This window comes from Nycticebus coucang, chromosome 19, assembly GCF_027406575.1.
Source record: "Nycticebus coucang isolate mNycCou1 chromosome 19, mNycCou1.pri, whole genome shotgun sequence".
NCBI classification, from domain to species: domain Eukaryota; kingdom Metazoa; phylum Chordata; class Mammalia; order Primates; family Lorisidae; genus Nycticebus; species Nycticebus coucang.
The window spans coordinates 41,710,442-41,729,822 of record NC_069798.1 but is presented as its reverse complement, the minus strand read 5'-3'; the positions used below and the strand labels follow the sequence as shown (position 1 = coordinate 41,729,822).

The window sequence follows — 19,381 nt, the reverse complement described above, 5'->3', positions numbered from 1 at the left end:
CTAAATTCCTGTCCCTTAACTCTCCTTCTGGACGGGAGCCTCTGTTGAAAGCTGGCTTCAGTCCGCCATCTTGTCTCCCCTCCCTGACTGATTTATTTAATGTGTTACAAATTTACAAACTTGGCTCCATTCACACAGGGAGGAATACCAAATTATCCCCTGACTGTCAAAGTGCCCAACATGTCTTTGAGAACAGATACGTACGTTACTTGATAGTTGTTTGTGTCTTCTAATTTTTTTTATTATTGGGATTCATTGAGGGTACAAGAAACCAGGTTATACTGATTGCCTTTGTTAGGTAAAGTCCCTCTTATAATTGTGTCCTGCCCCCAAAAGGTGTGTCACACACCGAGACCCCTACCCCCTCCCTCCTTCCCTCTCTCTGCTTTCCCCTTCCCCTACCCCCCACCATGTACTAGGTTGTTAATTGTCCTCATATCAAAATTGAGTACATAGAATAATGTGTTCCACTTCCATCCAGGTTAATACAAAGGATGTAAAGTCTCCCATCTTTTTTTTTCTTTTTCTTGAGACAGGATCTCACTATGTCGCTCTTGGTAGAGTGCTCTGGCATCACAGCTCACAGCAACCTCCAACTCTTGGGCTTAAGTGATTCTCTTGCCTCAGCTTCCCAAGTAGCTGGGACTATAGGCACCCGCCACAATGCCTGGCTGTTTTTTGTTGCAGTTGTCATTGTTGTTTTAGCTGGCCTGGGCCAGGTTTGAACCTACCAGCCTTGGTGTATGTGGCTGGCGCTGTAACCACTGTGTAATAGGCGCCAAGCCTGTCTTCATCTTTTTTAGTGGCTGAATAGTATCCCATGGTGTACATATATCATAGCTTGTTAATCCATTCCTGGGTTGGTTGGCATTTAGGCTGTTTCCACATTTTGGTGATTGTAAATTGAGCTGTGATAAACAGTCTAGTGCAAGTATCCTTATGGTAAAAAGATTTTTTTTTTTCCTTTTGGGTAGATGCCCAGTAATGGGATTGCAGGATCAAATGGGAAGTCTAGCTTGAGTTCTTCGAGGGTTCTCCATATTTCCTTTCAAAAAGGTTGTATTAGTTTACAGTCCCACAAGCAGTGTAAAAGTGTTCCTTTCTTTCCACAGCCACACCAAGCATTCTTATATAGCCCAGGGAGAGCTGGTATAATCACCCTCAGAGCTTTTGCTCTGATCCTTGTACCTGTGTGCTCAACTTCTTTTTTATCTGTTCTGTGCCAGGCATTGTGCTAAGTGCTGGAGATGCAGACATGCATGATAAACAGACTCTGCCTTTAAAATAATCTAATGATAAGTATTCTAAGAAATGTGTTAAAATCGAACCATCACTACTATTCATGAAGCGGTTCATCATTATTTTATTTATTTAATTTGGGGGGGCAGAGTCTTGCTGTATTGCCCTTGTAGAGTGCAGTGGTGTCATAGCTCACTGCAACCTCAACTCAAGTGATCCTCCTACCTCAGCTTCCTGAGTACCTGGGACTATAGTCATGTGCCATGACACCTGGCTAATTTTTCTATTTTTATTAGCTACAGAGTCTTGCTTACTCTTATTCAGGTTGATCTCTTGACTCCTGAGCTCAAGGAGTACTCCCCCCATTGGCCTTCCAGAGTGCTAGGATTATAGGCATTAATCAGTTACCAGTTAATTAATTAATTAATTATCTGGTTACCTGGTAATTAATTCAGCTACCAGGATAACATTTTGACTCTGGACTTGCAACCACCTTGCCTGGCCGGTATTAAGGAAAGAGTTGTAATTTTATTCAATATAGTTCATAGAGAAAGAACCGCAAGTGATGAATAGAAAGTTTCCATTTGTATTTCAGAACTTAGAAAAAGAGAAAAACAAACAACTTTATTTATAGTTGGGCATGGTGGCATGTGCCTGTACTCTCAGCTGTCAGGCTGAAGTGGAAGGATTACTTGAGTCTAGGAGTTCAAGTCCAACCTTGACAACTTGGGCCTAGAGAGGCCCTGTCTTAAAAAGAAAAGCCTACTTTTTTTTTTTAATTACTTACTTTCTGATTACTTTTTTCTCCATTACTTAAAAAAATGTGTGAGTGTATGCATATATACACAGAGACATGTACAACCCAGAAATGAAATATCAGGAATCTCATCTCCTAGAGATAACTGTTGGTAATAGTTTATTATTTTCTTCTTTAGTTTTTTTTTCCCAGCACACCAACACTGTAATTTTTTGTTAGTATGTTTTTCTGTCTTTATCGTCAATGCTTTCATTTCTTTATAACTTAACTTATTTTTTTCTTGTTGAATGATTTCAAAATTGATTCTTTACCTATATATATTGTGACTTATGTGAAGATCAAAAATAAAGAAATAGATTCTTCTTAAGAAGAATCACCATGTTGCCCTGGGTAGAGTGCTGTGGCATCATAGTTCACAGCAACCTCAAACTCTTGGGCTTAAGCTATTCTCTTGCCTCAGCCTTCCAAGTAGCTGGGACTACAGGCGCCTGCCACAACACCCGGCTCTTTTTTGGTTGGAGTTGTCATTGTTGTTTGGCAGGCCCGGGCCAGGTTTAAACCCACCAGCCTCGGTGTATGTGGCTGGCACCATAACCACTGTGTTATGGGCACTGAGCCTTCCTGGACATTTCTAGTTCTAAGGTGTATCTTTTGCTTAAAATTTATGTAAGCACCAAGTTTTGCAGAAGTGACTTGATACACAGAGAGTTTGAATTTTATTTTGTGATCTATAATGATTATTATATACATGTCCTCCTCATGTGTCTTTACCTCTTTTTAACTGAAATAGACAGTTAATAAAGGGAAGCTGTATTTTTTATTTTAAATGAAATGGAATTTTGCATTTTATGATAAGGAGAGCTCAGACTACAGAATGAAAGTTATTTGCTTCTGAATTTATTGGGTTTTCCTTCTGTTTTCTGAGACACATGTAAAAATAAACTTCTGCTTATGTTAAGCTAACTTCTGCTTATATATTTATTGGATAATTCAGTAATTGCTTCATATTAGAATTGCAGTACCTAGGACATAGTTTAGTGCACAGCTGTTACTCAAATTCTTGTGAATTATATGTCATTATTATCCCAAGGAGCAGTTATTGAACACAAAAATCAGAGGCTGATCAGATCCAAAGATGCCCGAGATATAAACCCTGCCCTCAAGATACTTGTGGTCTAATTGGGGAGACAGAACATAAAGATAAATGACCATATGAGATAGTGCATGACCAGGGCCACTCTGGTTAATTTGAACACAGGTACAAGGTTTTATTTTTGGATTTTCAGTTTTATTCTATTGCTCTGTCTATTCATGTCCTAGTACCACACTGTCTTTTATTACAGTAGCTTTGTAGTTGGTTTTAAAATTGCATAGTGTAAGTTGCCAACCTTGATCTATTTGAAGATTTTTGTCTATTTTTTTTAATTTTTTTTTTTTTGTAGAGACAGAGTCTCACATACCGCCCTCAGGTAGAGTGCCGTGGCATCACACAGCTCACAGCAACCTCTAACTCTTGGGCTTACATGATTCTCTTGCCTCAGCCTCCCGAGCAGCTGGGACTACAGGCGCCTGCCACAACGCCCGGCTATTTTTTTGTTGCAATTTGGCCGGGGCTGGGTTTGAACCCGCCACCCTCGGCATATGGGGCCGGCGCCCTACTCACTGAGCCACAGGCGCCGCCCCCTGCATTTCCATATAAATTTAAAGATCAGCTTGTCAATTTCTGGGAAAAAAAGGGCACTGGAGTTTTTCAAGGGATTGTATTGAATTTGTACATTCATTTGAGGAATATTGTTGTCTTAATGTTGTGAAAGATGTATCTTTCCATTTATTAAGTTTTCTTAATTTCTTTCAGTAATGGTTTGTAATTTTTAAAGTACAAGTCTTACATATACTTCTTTTACTTAGCTTATGCCTAAGTACTTTGTTCTTTTTGTGCTATTGTTTTATTAATTTCATCTTCTAATTAAATTTGACTTCTGCTCTGACTAATATACCAATATTTCTTTCATTCTAGTAATCATTTTCTCTCCTTATTTTTTCTTTCTGACTTCTCAGTTTGACTTCTCAGTTTGAGAAACTTGTTTATTAATAGTGTGCTGAACATCGCTGAAGTGTAATTAGGACTACTTTTTCGTTCTCTTATTAACACTTAAATCATTATTTTTTGTTATTCATGATTTTAGGCAGCTGCTTCTGCTTTCCTCTTCCTTCTTTTTCCTCCTCTCTTCTTCTTACCTTGGTCCTTCTTTCTTCCTTCTTCCTCCTCTTCTTTTTTATTAATTTTAAAGGAGGTCTCAGTATGTTGCCAGCCTGGTCTTAAACGTCTGTGCTCGAGCAGTCCTGCTGTCTCAGCCTCCTGAGTAACTGGGGTTACAGACATGTGCCTGGCAGTTTTAGGCACTTTAACAAACTGATTTGTCTATATATGCATTGTGTCTGACCTCTGAATTCACAGTGGGGAGCGAAGTAATTTTGGAAGGGCATATTGTTTCTTGAATCATTACATTTGTAAATATTTGGCAGCCATGTTCATTTCAGCAAGCAGACCTCAAATTCCATTTCAAAAACATTCATTTTCTTTTATTCAGATTAATAATAAAGGTACAAACAAGTTACATTGTGTTGGCTAGGTAATGCCTGAATTGTGGTTGAGACCTTCACTCAGGAGGTGTGCCATCTACCCGACATTCATCTTTTCCTCCTAACATATGAATGTCCCACCTTTTTGGGTATTAATCTGTCAACGTTTTTCACTGGACTTTTGGAATAACCACAAATCACCAACAACTTGGGTAACTGTCATGTTTGCCTTATTTAAAATTTTATAGTGAAAAGGAAATCTCTCAGGTCTTAGTTTATTTGAGTGTAACAACTTTATTTAAATGTTATATAAATAATTTTTCTTCTTTATTCAACCTGGCTTTCTACATTATCTAGTTGGTATGTTAATGCCTGAGGTTTAAATTTTTTAAAAAACCGTAACTTTTTTAATGGTTAACTTTTTCATGTTTCTGTTTTTTTGGAGGTAATTTTGGACTTAGTGAAAAGTTGCGAATATAATTGCAGAGTATTCCCTTATACCTTTCTCTCAGTGTCCTCTGTATCATCATCTTATTTAACCATTTATTAAATGACATAGAACGTTTAATAAAACCAAGAAATAAGCATTGGTACAGTACTATTAATTAAAATATAGAACTTGTTTGGATTTCACCAGTTTTTTTCCACTTTACGTCCTATCCTATGGAGGGTATCCGATGTTATGTATCATTTGGTTCAGGTATTTTTTGCCAGGATTCTCCACTGAAACTATTTTCTCCTTTGTAGTTACTAAGTATTTGGGAGGAGAGACTTTGCGACTGTGCAGATACTGTGTCTGCTTAAATTCTGGGTTCACTCACTTTCGCATCTATCAGTAGATCTTGCCTGCAGCAGTTACTGTGGTGTTCTCATTGTGATTTTTTATTTTTCTCATTCCTTCTATGTTTATTAATTGGAATTCTTCCATGTGGAAGAGTTGTTACTTCTTGCCCATGTTTTTTGCTTACTCATTGAGGTAATTATGTCAGTATGGGTCTGTGGTTATACATTTTGTTCTGTGGGTTATAATCCAATTGTGCAGTTATTTGTTTTGTTGCTCAAGTCATTCTAATCGTTTCTGTCTGAGTTTTGAGTAAATATGTTTGTCAAGACGAAGACAAACCTATTATGGTCTAGATATTTGATGACTGTTCTGTTTTATGCAACCTCTAGCAGAATGGTGAGCAATGTAATTAAGACTTTCCTGTTCCATTTTTTAATCAGAATTTGCTACTTACTGTGGTATCTTTTTCTGTTGTGATTAGCCTAGTGAATTGCTCAATTCAGCATACTCGATTGGATAATATAAATTGTGACATAAATTGCTTATGAAGTGAATTTAGGTTCTATTTGTTAAATGATAAAATTTAGATTTTATATACAACTTAAAAAGTCCCCTTGCTGCAAGTATCAATTATTGTTACAAGTTATTTTACTTTATAAATCTTGTTTATAGGAAAAGAAGAAATATGAAACCCCGCAGAGGGAAGAGTTTGATGAAATTTCCCTTCCAAAAACCTCCAGAGAGCAGGAAGTCCCTTCTCCATCCTGTGAATTCAAAGGAGACCATTTGAAGGCGTTAACTGATTCCCATCTCCAGAATAATGCCGGTGGCCAAAATGAAAGTGAAATGTTTGATGTACCACTCACCTCCTTAACTATAAGCAATGAAGGGTCACTAATGTGTAACCCAGAGCCCCTGAAGGAAGGGGGAGAGGAGGACAGTGTAGTCATGGCCAACGTTGACCCTGGAGGCAGTGTTGGAACTGCAGTTGAAACCCTGAAGAACTTTACAGAGGTGGAAGAAAATAAGTTGGTACAAGGTGGACTACCAGAAAGCACACTTCAATCTAGTTTTTCACATACTCAGCAGGAAATGGGAAACTTACAAGTTAGAGAACTTCAGTATGGGAAAGAAGACAAACAAGCCTTGGGTGTTTCTTCAGAGGTGCTACAAAGTGTTGGCTTGCAGGGTTTTTGTGAAGCCAAACCCGTTTCTAAGCCACCGAGAGTGAAGAAACTCTATCCCCAGTTGCCAGCAGAAATTGCTGGAGAAGTACCAGCTTTGGTGGCAGTGAAACCCTTGCTTCGCAGTGAGCGACTCTACCCAGAACTCCCATCTCAGCCAGAACTAGTACCGTTTACTAAAGAGCAGCTAAAAATCTTGGAGCCTGGCTCATGGCTAGAAAATGTTGAGTCATATTTGGAAGAATTTGACAGCATGGCTCATCAGGACAGGCATGAATTTTATGAGTTGCTTTTGAACTACTCACGATGTAGGAAGCAACTGCTGCTGGCTGAGGCAGAGCTCCTTACTTTGACGTCTGATTGCCAAAATGCTAAAAGTCGGCTATGGCACTTTAAGGAGGAACAAATGCTGATACAGGTATTTTGATCAGGAGCCTGGGGAATTTGTGGTGGTGCTGTTCAGGTCCAGAGTCTTCTCCCTGTGCACTCACCCTGTCTCTGCTCAGAGTAGTACAGTGCAGGGATCACAAAGTCAAATGCCTAAGGGGCCCAGTGTGTGACCTGGAGGAGTGAAGCAGGCTGAGTGGGACAGTGGTCACTGGGTAAACTCGTGGTCTAGAGGAGACAGCACTCCTGAGTTCTAGTTGATTGTTGCAATGAGGTTTTGATGGTCTAGCATTGCCAATTCTTAAGCTTGTCAGAGAAAAATGTAGAAATCTGGATTTTTATGTGAGGGATTCTAATTTCTAAATGTTGGCAGCAAATCAGATACATATACACATACATACATGCCAGTGTAAGTCAAGCAAATCATGTCTCCAGGTTGAATTCAGTGCATGGGCCATGAGTTTGTGACCTTGGGCATAATGCCACAAACATCCAATGGATAGAGAGTGTCAGGGTTGAGGCAGCAGGTAAGGCCAAGGTGACCATAAGAAAGCCATTTCATAGTGGCTTGGGAGGTTATAACAAGGACAAGAAGACCATTCTTGACAAGCGTGGCAGTGAAGGGAAGTGGGAAACACATGATTCCCCCATCCCTAACCCTCATTCTTTGGGAGACCTGTGCATCTCTACAGATAGGAAGGGTCTGTGGAGAAGGAAACATTGGAAATACTATTGAAAAAGAGGGTAGAATCTAGAACACAGCTGGAGGAGTTAGTATGGGAAGAGAGAGGGGTTTCTTTTGAATAGAACCACAAAGAATGATGAGTATAGAGCCACAATTTTGAGGTACCTTGAATTTGAGGGGATGTCACGTGGTTTCAGTGTTCTTTTTTTTTTTTTGCAGTTTCTGGGTTTGAACCCACCACCTCCGGCATATGGGGCCTGTGCCCTACTCCTTTGACCCCCAGGCACCGCCCTGGTCTCAGTGTTTGTAAGAGTGAAGATAAGATCATCAATCATGACACTGTTAGGGACAAGATCAATTATTTTCATGTACCCTTCCCCACTGACTACTTCTTACAGTTACCCCGTTTCCCCGAAAACAAGACATCCTCTGAAAATAAGACCTACTTACAGGAAAGATAAGATGTCCCCTGAAAATAAGACCTAGTGCATCTTTGGGAGCACACCTTAAAATAAGACACCTGTTTTCGGGGAAACAGGGTATTTTTCCCTTCTCTGAATGTCTAAGGTATTTGTGATTGGGATTACACTGTACTGCACCTGATCATGTATTTGGTGGTAATATTCTCTACATAGCAATATTGTCTTCTCACTGTGATTACAAGCTCTTTGAAGATGATACTGAAGTCTGCATATTTTATACCTGCTACCTCATTACTTCAGATGGAAAGAGTAACCGGTTTCACATTTTGCCTTTTTGTCTACTGGTAGGGTGTCTGTGCAGATCAAGTGAAAGTTTCTGGTTATCATCGCTACCAACGAGTAGAGATGAATGAAAATGCACTGGGGGAGCTAAAGAAGCTATTTGATGCGAAATCTGAGCACCTCCACCAGACTCTGGCCCTGCATTCTTACACTTCTGTGCTCTCAAGATTGCAAGTGGAGTCTTTTATCTATGCATTACTCAATAGTTCGCCTGTTCTAAGATCTTTAGCAATCCATCAACAAGGCCAAGGTGTGTAAGAAATGAAGATCTCATTCTTGTGTTTTGAAATGAATAAAGTTGAGGGTTATAGTCTGGTTGAGTTGACTATGTAATAACTGGTCGTACATGTTAACATTTGTGCTTGCAGTTTTACCTGGTCTCCCCTAATGTAGGACTGAAAACTGCCTGAATGGCATTTCTAAGGACTATTGCCAGGTCCCCTCTCCCCAGGGCTGACATTCTCTGCTTCTCTAGGATGACAGAGATCTACAATTAATGTCCCTTACTGTTGTAGTTTATGTGCTTTTTACCAAGTTGGGTCCAGATACAGGTTTTAATTATAAAACTAGTAATCCAAATACTTTTTCATCCTTTGGCTACTGCATTTATTTTTGCTGATACAGTTTGTTGTGGTATTTTGTTTAATTTTCCAACAGAGGATCTGTAATGTTTTGCATTTTTCATCTTATTTTAGGTTTTAAAAAATTAGCCTTTACTACTGATACGTTTAAGTATTAAATATGCTTATTGAATTATGCAGTTTTTTTTTTTTTCTGGGAGAGATTATTAGGATCCTTTAAAGCAGTGGTGTCCAGGCCAGGTCTGGTGGCTCACGCCTGTAATCCTAGCACTCTGGAAGGCTGAGGCAGGTGGATTGCCTTAAGCTCTGGTTCAAGACCAGCCTGAGCAAGAGCGAGACCCCATCTCTAAAAATAGCTGGGCGTTGTGGTGGGTGCCTGTAGTCCCAACTACTCAGGAGGCTGCAGCAAGAGAATCTTTTGAGCCCAAGAGTTGGAGATTGTTTGAGCTATGACAGTGCTTTACTCAGGGTGACAAAGCCCAAGAGTTGGAGATTGCTTTGAGCTATGACAGTGCTTTACTGAGGGTGACAAAGTGAGATTCTGTCTCAAAAAAGAAAAAAAAAAAAGGAGTGGTATCCAAATTTTTTTTGCACAAACACTAATGAAAGCTTATCAGCAAAAAAAAAAAAAGAAAGAAAAGAAAAAGAAAAATCCCCACAAAATCAGCTCGCAGCCTGCAGGTTGGACATCTCTGCTTTATAGTAAAATTTTCTCTCTTGTCCATATTGTTTTCTTAACTAATCAAAGAGCTGGGAGTAGGCCAGAGATCTGCTGATTTTCAAATAAAAAATAATGAATTATAATGAGATTGATTTTCCTTCGCTTTGAAATACTTTAAAGTTAAATACTTTTCTGGTTTGTCTGTTTAGTGGAAGTTTAAATAGTTTGATGTAACTTTCTCCTTGTATTTTGATCTTTTTTTTGTTTGTTTTAAGTTAAAGACATTAAAATATTCTCTCCAAAATGCCATTTATGAAAGACTCATTTAATACTCTGTTTAATTTATAGCTTCTAAACAGACAGAAAGCATTCCCTCTGATCTGTGTCAACTAAAGGAGTGCATTAGTGTCTTATTCATGTTCACCAGGAGAGTTAATGAAGATACGCAGTTTCATGATGATATTCTTCTCTGGCTGCAGAAATTGGTAAGGGAACGATTAGATATGGTCGCCTCTCTTTTGTTTTCTTAATAATTTAAGAATTATCTCTTATTTCATCATATTATTTCTTCAACAGCTTCTTCAGCTAATTCATTTAATTAGTTAATTAGTGACTTTGATCATGATAGATGTAGTATGTAATCTAGTGCATTACTGAGCTGAAAGTGCTTTTCTCTTCAATAAATACTATGGTAAATGAACTCTGGCCTTCAACTTAGGAAGAAATGGAAATGTGGGAAGTATGCCAAATTGAAAAGTAGATGTGTAATCAGAAATAGGGACAGGTTGACCATTCCCAGTTTCAAAATCTGAGATCTGAAATGCTTCAAAATCCCAAACTTTGAGCTCTGACATGACTCCACAAGTAGAAAATTCTACGTGTAAGAATTTAACACAAACTTTGTGTCATACACAAAATTTCAAAAATATTGTTTAGAATAGCCTTCAGGCTAGGTGTATAAGGTATATATGAAACATAGATGAACATTGTATGTAGACTTGGGTCCCATCTCAAAGACATTTCGTTGTATGCAAATATTACAAAATCGAAAAAATCCAAAATCTGAGCTGCACTGGTCCCATGTATTTTGGGTAAGGGATACTCAGTCTGTATCTTAAAAAGTTTCCATATGCCCTGCTTTTTGTCATCTGATGTTTAATGTTGCACTTAGTCATACTTAAACTTTTTTTTTTTTTTTTTTTAAGAAGAAAACTATCAGGATCTAGAAACTTAGGTGTTAGGTTTAGTATGGGGGAGTATTGGTTTATTGATGGTTATGTTTCTCAATGGGGTTGCCTTGCATGCTTTTTAAAAGTTCACATTAGAGTTCTTAGATATAGGGTGATACTTCCAGTATGCTTATTTGGACTTAAGAGACTTTTACCAACTAAAAATAAATTCCTTGTGTCTATTCATTTGTGGCCAGGGATATGAAGGATTAGTAATTTTCCAGAAAATAAAACTTATATTCGCAGAGAAACTTTTTCCTATGTTATCATAAGTACTCATAGATTCATAGGACTCTGTGTGCCTCTTTGGTAGAAATGCATCTGGTAAATAATACATGTGTCTAGTGTTTGATGATTCTAAAACAGCAGTTCTCAACTTGGGGGTCGTGACCCACAGGAACTGTATTAAAGGGTCATGGCATTAGGAAGGTTGAGATCCACTGCTCTAAATGATTTTGTGTATTTAAAACATTAGATAAATGAGTTTAGTAGCCCCCAAGGTAAATTTTGCTTTTTATAAAAATACTGAGATCATATGTCTTTTGTTGCTCAGGTATCAGTGCTACAAAGAGTTGGCTGTCCTGGAGATCACCTCTTCCTTCTAAACCATATTCTTCGATGTCCAGCTGGTGTTAGTAAATGGGCTGTTCCCTTCATCCAGGTATTATGAATGGTTTTCCAGGGGATGGTGTAGAGGTATTAATAGACGTTTTCCCCAAAGACATTGCTTAAAAAAATGGCAACTTAAAAATGCTGATAGTTAAAATAAAATTCTTAATATATATCCAGTACATATTTGTAGTAATTTCTATGCTGAAATTTTTGGGGCCACATGCAGTTGATAGAATTGCATAAGTTCAGTTGTAGTCTGGCTTGGTAGGTTCAGTAGTAAAATTTTTCTGTAGAAAGGCTCACCAGGACTTTTTACTGGAGTACTCAACACAGCTTCTTAAATTAATGCATCTCACACTACAGTTGGTAAAGGTAAAACAGAAACCATCACATCTCAAAGTTCTTTAATACTAGCATAGATCTTGGGTCTGTGGGATCAACTCTCATAGACTTAGGAGTTGATTATATGGCTTATAGTTTATCCATTTTGCTGCTTGCTTTTGTATTTTTTTTTTTACTTAGAGCAGTCACTTGGATGCGCAGGAGCCAAATAGGGCTGCCAAGTTCAACTTCTCCACATTTCCTTTTCTTGAGTATTTCTGGTGGCAAGAAGTCTGAATCTTTTTAGGTGGAAGGAGGATTTTTTTGTTTTGTTAAAATAGCAGTAGTATCTTTCATCCACATTGTTACAGGTAGTTGATGTAAACTGCTCAGCTACCTCCACTCTTTGAGTACAGCTGACTCTGGGTTGCCAGTAACCCAGCTGTGGCTCACTCATTCAGATTAGGTGCCAATTTTAGCTTTGTTCTTTTAATGGCAAATTCTATTAGAATGCTTATGAACTAAGATAATGGATACTTGGGTTATTGGTTTTCTACACCATGTTTTTCCCTTTTCTAATTTTCAGATCAAGGTGTTGAATAACCCCTCAGGGGTCTTTCATTTTATGCAGTCCCTTGCCCTGCTGATGTCTCCTGTCAGGTAAGTGTGGAAAGAGCTTTGTGAAGTAGAAGTTGAAATCTTTCTTTCTTTTCTTTTTTTTTTTTTAATTGGGGATTCATGGAGGGTACAAGATGTGTCACACACTGAGACCCCACTCCCCTCCCTCCTTCCCTCTCTCTGCTCTTCTTTTCCCCGACCCTCCTCCCTCCTTCTCTCTCTCTCTCTGTTCTCCCCTTTCCCCACTTCCACTGTGTCATTAATTGTCATTAATTGTCCTCAAATCAAGATTGAATACATAGGATTCATGCTTCTCCATTCTTGTGATGCTTTACTAAGAATAAGGTGTTCTACTTCCATCCAGATTAATACGAATGCTAAGAAGTCTCCATTTTTTTAATGGCTGAATAGTATTCCATAGTGTGCATATACCACAGCTTGTTAATCCATTCCTGGGTTGGTGGGCATTTAGGCTGTTTCCACATTTTGGCAATTGTAAGTTGAGCTGCAATAAACAGTCTAGTACAAGCGTCTTTACGATAAAAGGTTTTTTTTTTTTCTTTTGGATAGATGCCCAGTAATGAGATTGCAGGATCAAACGGGAGGTCTAGCTTGAGTTCTTTGAGGTTTCTCCATACTTCCTTCCAAAAAAGGTTGTATTAGTTTACAGTCCCACCAGCAGTGTAAAAGTGTTCCTTTCTTTCCACATCCGCACCAGCATCTGCAGTTTTGTGATGTGGGATTAGATGATATCTCAGGGTGGTTTTAGTATATGTGCTGCTGAAGCGAGCACTCAGGGTGGTTTTGATTTGCATTTCTCTTATAATTAAGGATGATGAGCATTTTTTCATATGTTTGTTAGCCATTCGTCTGTCTTCTTTAGAGAAAGTTCTATTCATGTCTCTTCCCCATTGATGTATGGGATTGTTTGCTTTTTTCATGGGGATTAATTTAAGTTCTCTATAAATTCTAGTTAGTAAACTTTTGTCTGATTCAAAATGTGCAAATATCCTTTCCCAATGTGTAGGTTGTCTATTTGCTTTGGTTGTAGTCTCCTTAGCTTTACAGAAGCTTTTCAGTTTAATGAAGTCCCATTTGTTTATTTTGGTCGTTAATGCAATTGCCATGGCAATCTTCTTCATAAAGTCTTTCCGCAGGCTGATATCTTCCAGTGTTTTTCCTATACTTTCTTTGAGCATTTTTATTGTTTCATGCCTTAAATTTAAGTCCTTTATCCATCTTGAATCAATTTTTGTGAATGGAGAGAGGTGTGGGTCCAGTTTCAGTTTTTTGCATGTGGATATCCAATTCTCCAAGCACCATTTATTGAATAAGGAATCTTTCCCCCAGTGTATGTTCTTGTTCGGTTTATTGAAGATTAGGTAGTTATAAGTTGTTAATTTCATTTCCTGGCTTTCTATTCGATTCCAAATGTCTGTGTCTCTATTTTTGTGCCAGTACCTTGTTATCTTGACCACTCTAGCCTTGTAGTACAGCCCAAAATCTGGTAGGCTGATGCCCCTGACTTTATTTTTATTACTAAGAACTGCTTAAGCTACACAGGGCTTTTTCTGGTTCCATAAAAAATGCAGAATCCTTTTTTCCAAGTCTTGAAAGTACAATGTTGGTACTTTAATAGGGATGGCGTTGAATTGGAAGATTGCTTTGGGAAGTATAGACATTTTAACAATGTTGATTCTTCCCAGCCACGAGCATGGTATGTTCCTCCATTTGTTAATGTCCTCTGCTATTTCCTTTCTTAGGGTTTCATAGTTTTCTTTATTGAGGTCCTTCACCTCTTTTTGCTAGATACATTCCTAGGTATTTCATTTTCTGTTAAACTATGGTGAAGGGAGTTGTGTCCTTAATTAGCTTCTCATTAGATTTCATAAAAAATCTTTCTTATTTTCTTTTTTCTTTCTTTCTTTCTTTTTTTTTTTTAGAGACTCACTTTGTCACTCTTAGTAGAGTGCTATGGTGTCACAGCTCACAGCAACTTCCAGCTCTTGGGCGTAGGCGATTCTCTTGCCTCAGCCTCCTGAGTAGCTGGGACTACAGGTACCTGCCACAACACCCAGCTGTTTTTTTGCTGCAGTTTGGCCTGGCTGGCTTTGAACCCGCCACCCTCGGTATATGGGGCCAGCGCCCTACCCCCTGAGCCAGAGGTGCTGCCCAGAAATCTTTCTTATTTTCAAGGCATTAACCTCCTGAACTGCCCAGATCCAAAGAAGAACCAATAAAGGAAATGTCAGCATTCTATAATTCAGCTTTGTAGATTTTCTTTGGGTTTCTTGTTTCAAACTACATGTGAATAAACAAACTTTTTTGGGGTTCCCCCTTTAGTGAATTTAACTTCTGTTACCATATATGCCATTTATAAAAGATGCCATAGGTACAGAAGGATGATCTGTTCCTTGGAGGAAGAGATTTAGTACCAGAGGGAAAAAAGCACAAAGAGATTTAAGTGCTAAATTGTGAAACTATGACTGATGCTATAAAAATGAAGGGACTAAAGAGTTGAATGGAGTTGCTAGAGAAGATTCTGTGGTAGTTGAGCTGGGTTTGAAGAATGGATTGGATTTCAGAAGGAGAGAAAGACTAGGGAGGGAATGTAGGTAGGAGAATGGTAGAGTGAGGGCCCCAGTACAGGTTAGCATAGCAGTACAGAGGACAGGTTGGAGATTAGCTTAGCTGGAGCAAAGGCAAAGATGAATAACTTAGGTGAGTTGGGTTATAGGTTTTGAAATTAAGATGGAGGAATCTAGATTTGATATGGTCTGGTCTATGTAGCAATTGAGGGTTTTTAAACAGGAGTAAACATTGTGTTTAAAGAAAATTAGGATAGACTGGAGGTAGAACAGTGTGCCAGTCTGCTTCATTGAATAGTTACAAATGTCTGGCTTTCCTGGCTCTGGACCCCAGCCCAGCATCAGGAGGGCACACTGGGGTAGAAGGAGAATCTATGTGGAGGTGACTGTGAGCTGCGTAACACTGGCTCTTTTGTCCTAGAAAGCCTCTACATCTGGCTTTGAATTGGGTAATCTTGGTGGGAAAGAGGAAGGGAACCTAAAGGAATCCTTTCCAGGATTTAGGAGCTGATAAAGCATATGGGAAAGGCATGGATCAGACATAACTCTGGACTTCTGAGTCAGAGTGAGTGAGAGGGTATTGGCAGCCCTAACAGACTGAAAAGACAGAAGGGAGAGCTGTTTTGTAAGGAGGAAGATTTGAGGTTGTTGAAGTGTGTAAGTGGACACATGCAAGTGATGCATACCAGTGGACTTCTAGAGTTCAGGACTGGAGACTGTCGGGTTGAAAGGATAGCACTAGGGCTTTAGAGCTGGAAGTCATGGGAGAAAATTTCTGATTTTAAAGAAAGCTTCTGATTTTTGAAGAGTTGAGTGGAGTCACTAGAGAAGATTCCGTGGTAGTTGAGCTGGGTTTGAAGAATGAATTGGATTTTAGGAGAGAAAGACTAGGGAGGGAACGTAGGAAGGTAGCAGTGATTGAAATTTCAGGGTCAGGGAAGGACAGAGGACAGAACTGGTTTGTGGTCTGAGAGGAAACTTCCCTGGTTACACCTGCTTATCAGATCTAGTCAACACCTTGTGGAAGCCTGGGTGGCAGGAATTTTTCTATCTCCTCCACCTTATTGCCTGGATACAAGGGGCCACTTCTACATGTAGCAGATATGATCTGACTCAAAAATGTTTTTGCACATGTATATATATATATATATTTGCTCTAAACAAAACATCTGCATTATCCTTTTTTTATTCAATAAGGAGGGTTTCCTGAACTCATCTCCCTGGCAGCCCTTTGCCAGCCTGTTTGGGTTAAGGTATGTGGTAGTCCATGTGTGTTGAGGTCCCACTATGTGCTGGGAACTGCTAGTTTAACTGCTTTTCTGCAGTTTTCATTACTGAGTCAGAGACTGGTTGTGGTCTCTCCACCAAAATTTGTGAAGTTTTAGTAGTCTTGATTTTTTACCAGTTTTTATTTCTTATTTACTAATTTAAACCATTTGAAGATTGGGTCGATGTCTGTCATGTGGGGTTTTCTGTGTGCACATGATTGAGTGATTTCTCTTGTCCTTTAGAAATCGAGCCGAGTTTATGTGCCACATGAAGCCCAGTGAGCGGAGGGCATCTTCCTCGGGGCCTGGGTCTGGGACCTGGACGCTAGTAGATGAGGGAGGAGAAGAGGTAACTTAATATATCTACATTATTTGGATTAATCATTTTTGATCTCTTCTTAGGTGCCAGGTGTCATTCTAAGCACTGTTCACATAGTATCTCATTTAATTCTCCCAGCAACCCCATGAGTAAGAGTGTTGTGACCCTCATTTTACAGAGGAGGAAATATTTTACAGAGGTGCGGGGAGGTGAAGTACCTTATCCCAAAATGTAGGCTATTAAATGTGGAGCCTCCAGAGCCTATGCTTTGAGCCAGGGTACGGTGCCACTCTTCTTTAGAATATCCTTCTGTTGTGCCGGGGCAGTTTGACACAGTCATATTATGTAAAATTTATATTAGGAGTGTTTTTTTTAATGTGGTAACAAGTTTCTGGGCTTGGGCTCTTATCTATAGATGTTCTAAAATAGCTGGAACTTACCAAGTTTCTCCCCTAACTCTTAAACAAAATTATTATCCAGATTTTCTTGTTTGAGAGGTAAAAGATGCTGTACTATTTTTATCGAGAATTTAATGATCAAAATTCAGCTTCTCAAGATAATATTTTGTGGGGAAGATGAGGTAAATTAGGATTTCTCACTTGAAGGCCACAAGGTCCCCAGTTGTTTTGATTAACTACGATTAAGCTGGCAGGTGCCATGTGTTCCTAAGTAATTGTCATTAGTGAGTGTTTAATTTGGATCCAGTGTTATTCTAGATACCCTGATAAGGCCCCAGGGCTTTCCACTGGGGTGGGGAGAGGCTTCTTATGCTCTCTTCCCTGCTCCCATGAGCTGAATGAAGGTGAATATCACCGTCCCTGCTTTCTGGTTGCCATGAATTGAATAAAGGGCATTTCATAGCTACCTTAAGCTCCTCGGTTCTTTTTCAGTTTGCTGAATCCAATGCAAACCTTTTCAGTCTCAACCGTTGGCAATACATATTTGATACTTGTTAATTTTTCTTTCTACTTTAACTATTTTTCTTTCAGCTAATTATTAGTCCTAGCCCTTTTTTTTTTAGTGGTCTGAATCCCAATTTGAAGTTTTTGTGCAAGATGGCCAGTGACCAGACTTACTAAATCCCTCTCTTTATAAGGGGATGAAGGTGTGCAGCAGACTGTTCTCAGAATGCAGCTGTGGCAGCCGTGGTGATCCTCTATGAGTCTGTATTTCCCCAAGTGCTGATTCAGAAATGAGGATCCCATTCATGATGGTTTTATACCTCCTGAGACTTAGAGGGGTGGTGAGGTGGTGGTAAATCACATGGACCTGTACATGTCTTTGCTGGAGATTGAGCAGTTGTCCTTAAGAGAGCTTCTCAGGAACTGGTACAAATTCATCTTTTATACTTGCAGTGGAGCAATGTGTTTTCTGTTTATTTTTTTTCCTGGCAGGTTTTTTGCATTTATTCCCCGAGCGTAATGATGAAGGACCCCTCATTGGTGCTTGGCTTCTGGTTAGCACTCACTAAATGTTGAGTGAAATTAATTACTTTAGGAGTTGATGAGCAAGTTGGGAATATTGTTGAATCAGAAAAGGTTGTGGGAAGGAAGGCACCCTGGATTATTCACGTCAGAGGTTTCTCCAGTCTGGCTGTATGTTAGAATCAAACCTTGTCCAAGCCCACATCCTGACATCCAAGTGTTTCAAAGTCTCCCTGGTGATTTTTATGTACAGCCAGAGTTGAGAACTACTGCTGAGTTTCTTGTTAGCCATTTTAGACACCTAAGAGGGTAAAAATAAGTAGTTTTAAGGAAATGATGAATGAATTGTATTAGTCCCTTGTTGAAATTGAGGTGATATATTCTTTAGGTTCTCAGAACCTTTTTATATCCCGTTCATTTTTAATGTAGTGTATCTTAAGACATAAGTCAGCTTGGTTTCTAAGGTGATTTAAATACCATGTGTCAAACAGAAATATCCCAGAGATTTTCATATCTCTGGATATAACCACTCTTATTTTTGTCTTGCTTTCAGCATCACTAATTGACAATAGAACTTCAGTCATCTGTGACAAATGTTAATTGCTTCCTCATTAGGCTGTTGAGTACTAAGGTAGACCTTGAACTTGAGGGAAGAGATTTGTAACTACAGTACTTTGACTCTAGTACATGGTTCTTTAAAGTTCTCACTCCAGAGGATTTCTTTTTTCCATCTTCTTTGGGATGGAAATTTAATTAGATCAATTTCAGTCACTGGACATGGCCATGACCCAGATACATGTAAAGTTGTGCTTGTAATTTCAGAGGATTTTCTGGCTATTTGTGGAACTGAGACTAAAACTTTTAGTCCTAGAGGAAAAATCCATGGAAACTCATGAGATATCACATACATACCATTGATACCTGTGATAATTTAGCTCCTTTAACTTTAGACTGTAGTGTGATCTGATCAAATCAGCTGATGTGATTTTGTATTTTTTTCTCTTAGGATGAAGACTCTGAGACCAGTTGGTTTCTCCTTAATGAAGATGACTTGGTTATCCTTTTAGCACAGTTCCCGTTTCATGAACTCTTTCAACATCTTCTTGGCTTTAAAGCAAAAGGTAGAATAATTTTCTTGGTCATATATAAAATGTAGTGGTGGCAAGCTCAAACACAGGGGCTCTGCATCGGGTCTTTCTTTTCTTCCTCCCTCAGTATGGACACCTTGACTTCTGGTATAGGCTGCTGATTCAGGTTTTCTTGTGCTTATTCTGGACCTTTATCTTGTGCTTAAATTTGGTAAGGCTAACTTGTGCATTGTGCAGTACAATAAATTATTTTTAATTTTGTACTTTGTTTCAAGTTTTTCAGTTCACA

At 38.9% G+C, this 19,381-nt stretch overlaps 1 protein-coding gene across 1 annotated transcript in view; it reads left to right on the top strand.

Moving 5' to 3' along the window:
* EPG5 (ectopic P-granules 5 autophagy tethering factor) overlaps positions 1 to 19,381 on the top strand; it is a 130,330-nt gene that overhangs the window by 11,714 nt on the left and 99,235 nt on the right. Inside the window, exons 2-8 of the mRNA XM_053571604.1 lie at positions 6,036 to 6,965; positions 8,390 to 8,633; positions 9,974 to 10,110; positions 11,408 to 11,515; positions 12,374 to 12,447; positions 16,505 to 16,610; positions 19,011 to 19,125. Coding sequence (XP_053427579.1) covers positions 6,036 to 6,965; positions 8,390 to 8,633; positions 9,974 to 10,110; positions 11,408 to 11,515; positions 12,374 to 12,447; positions 16,505 to 16,610; positions 19,011 to 19,125 — 1,714 coding nt within the window. The remainder of the gene's footprint in view (positions 1 to 6,035; positions 6,966 to 8,389; positions 8,634 to 9,973; positions 10,111 to 11,407; positions 11,516 to 12,373; positions 12,448 to 16,504; positions 16,611 to 19,010; positions 19,126 to 19,381) is intronic.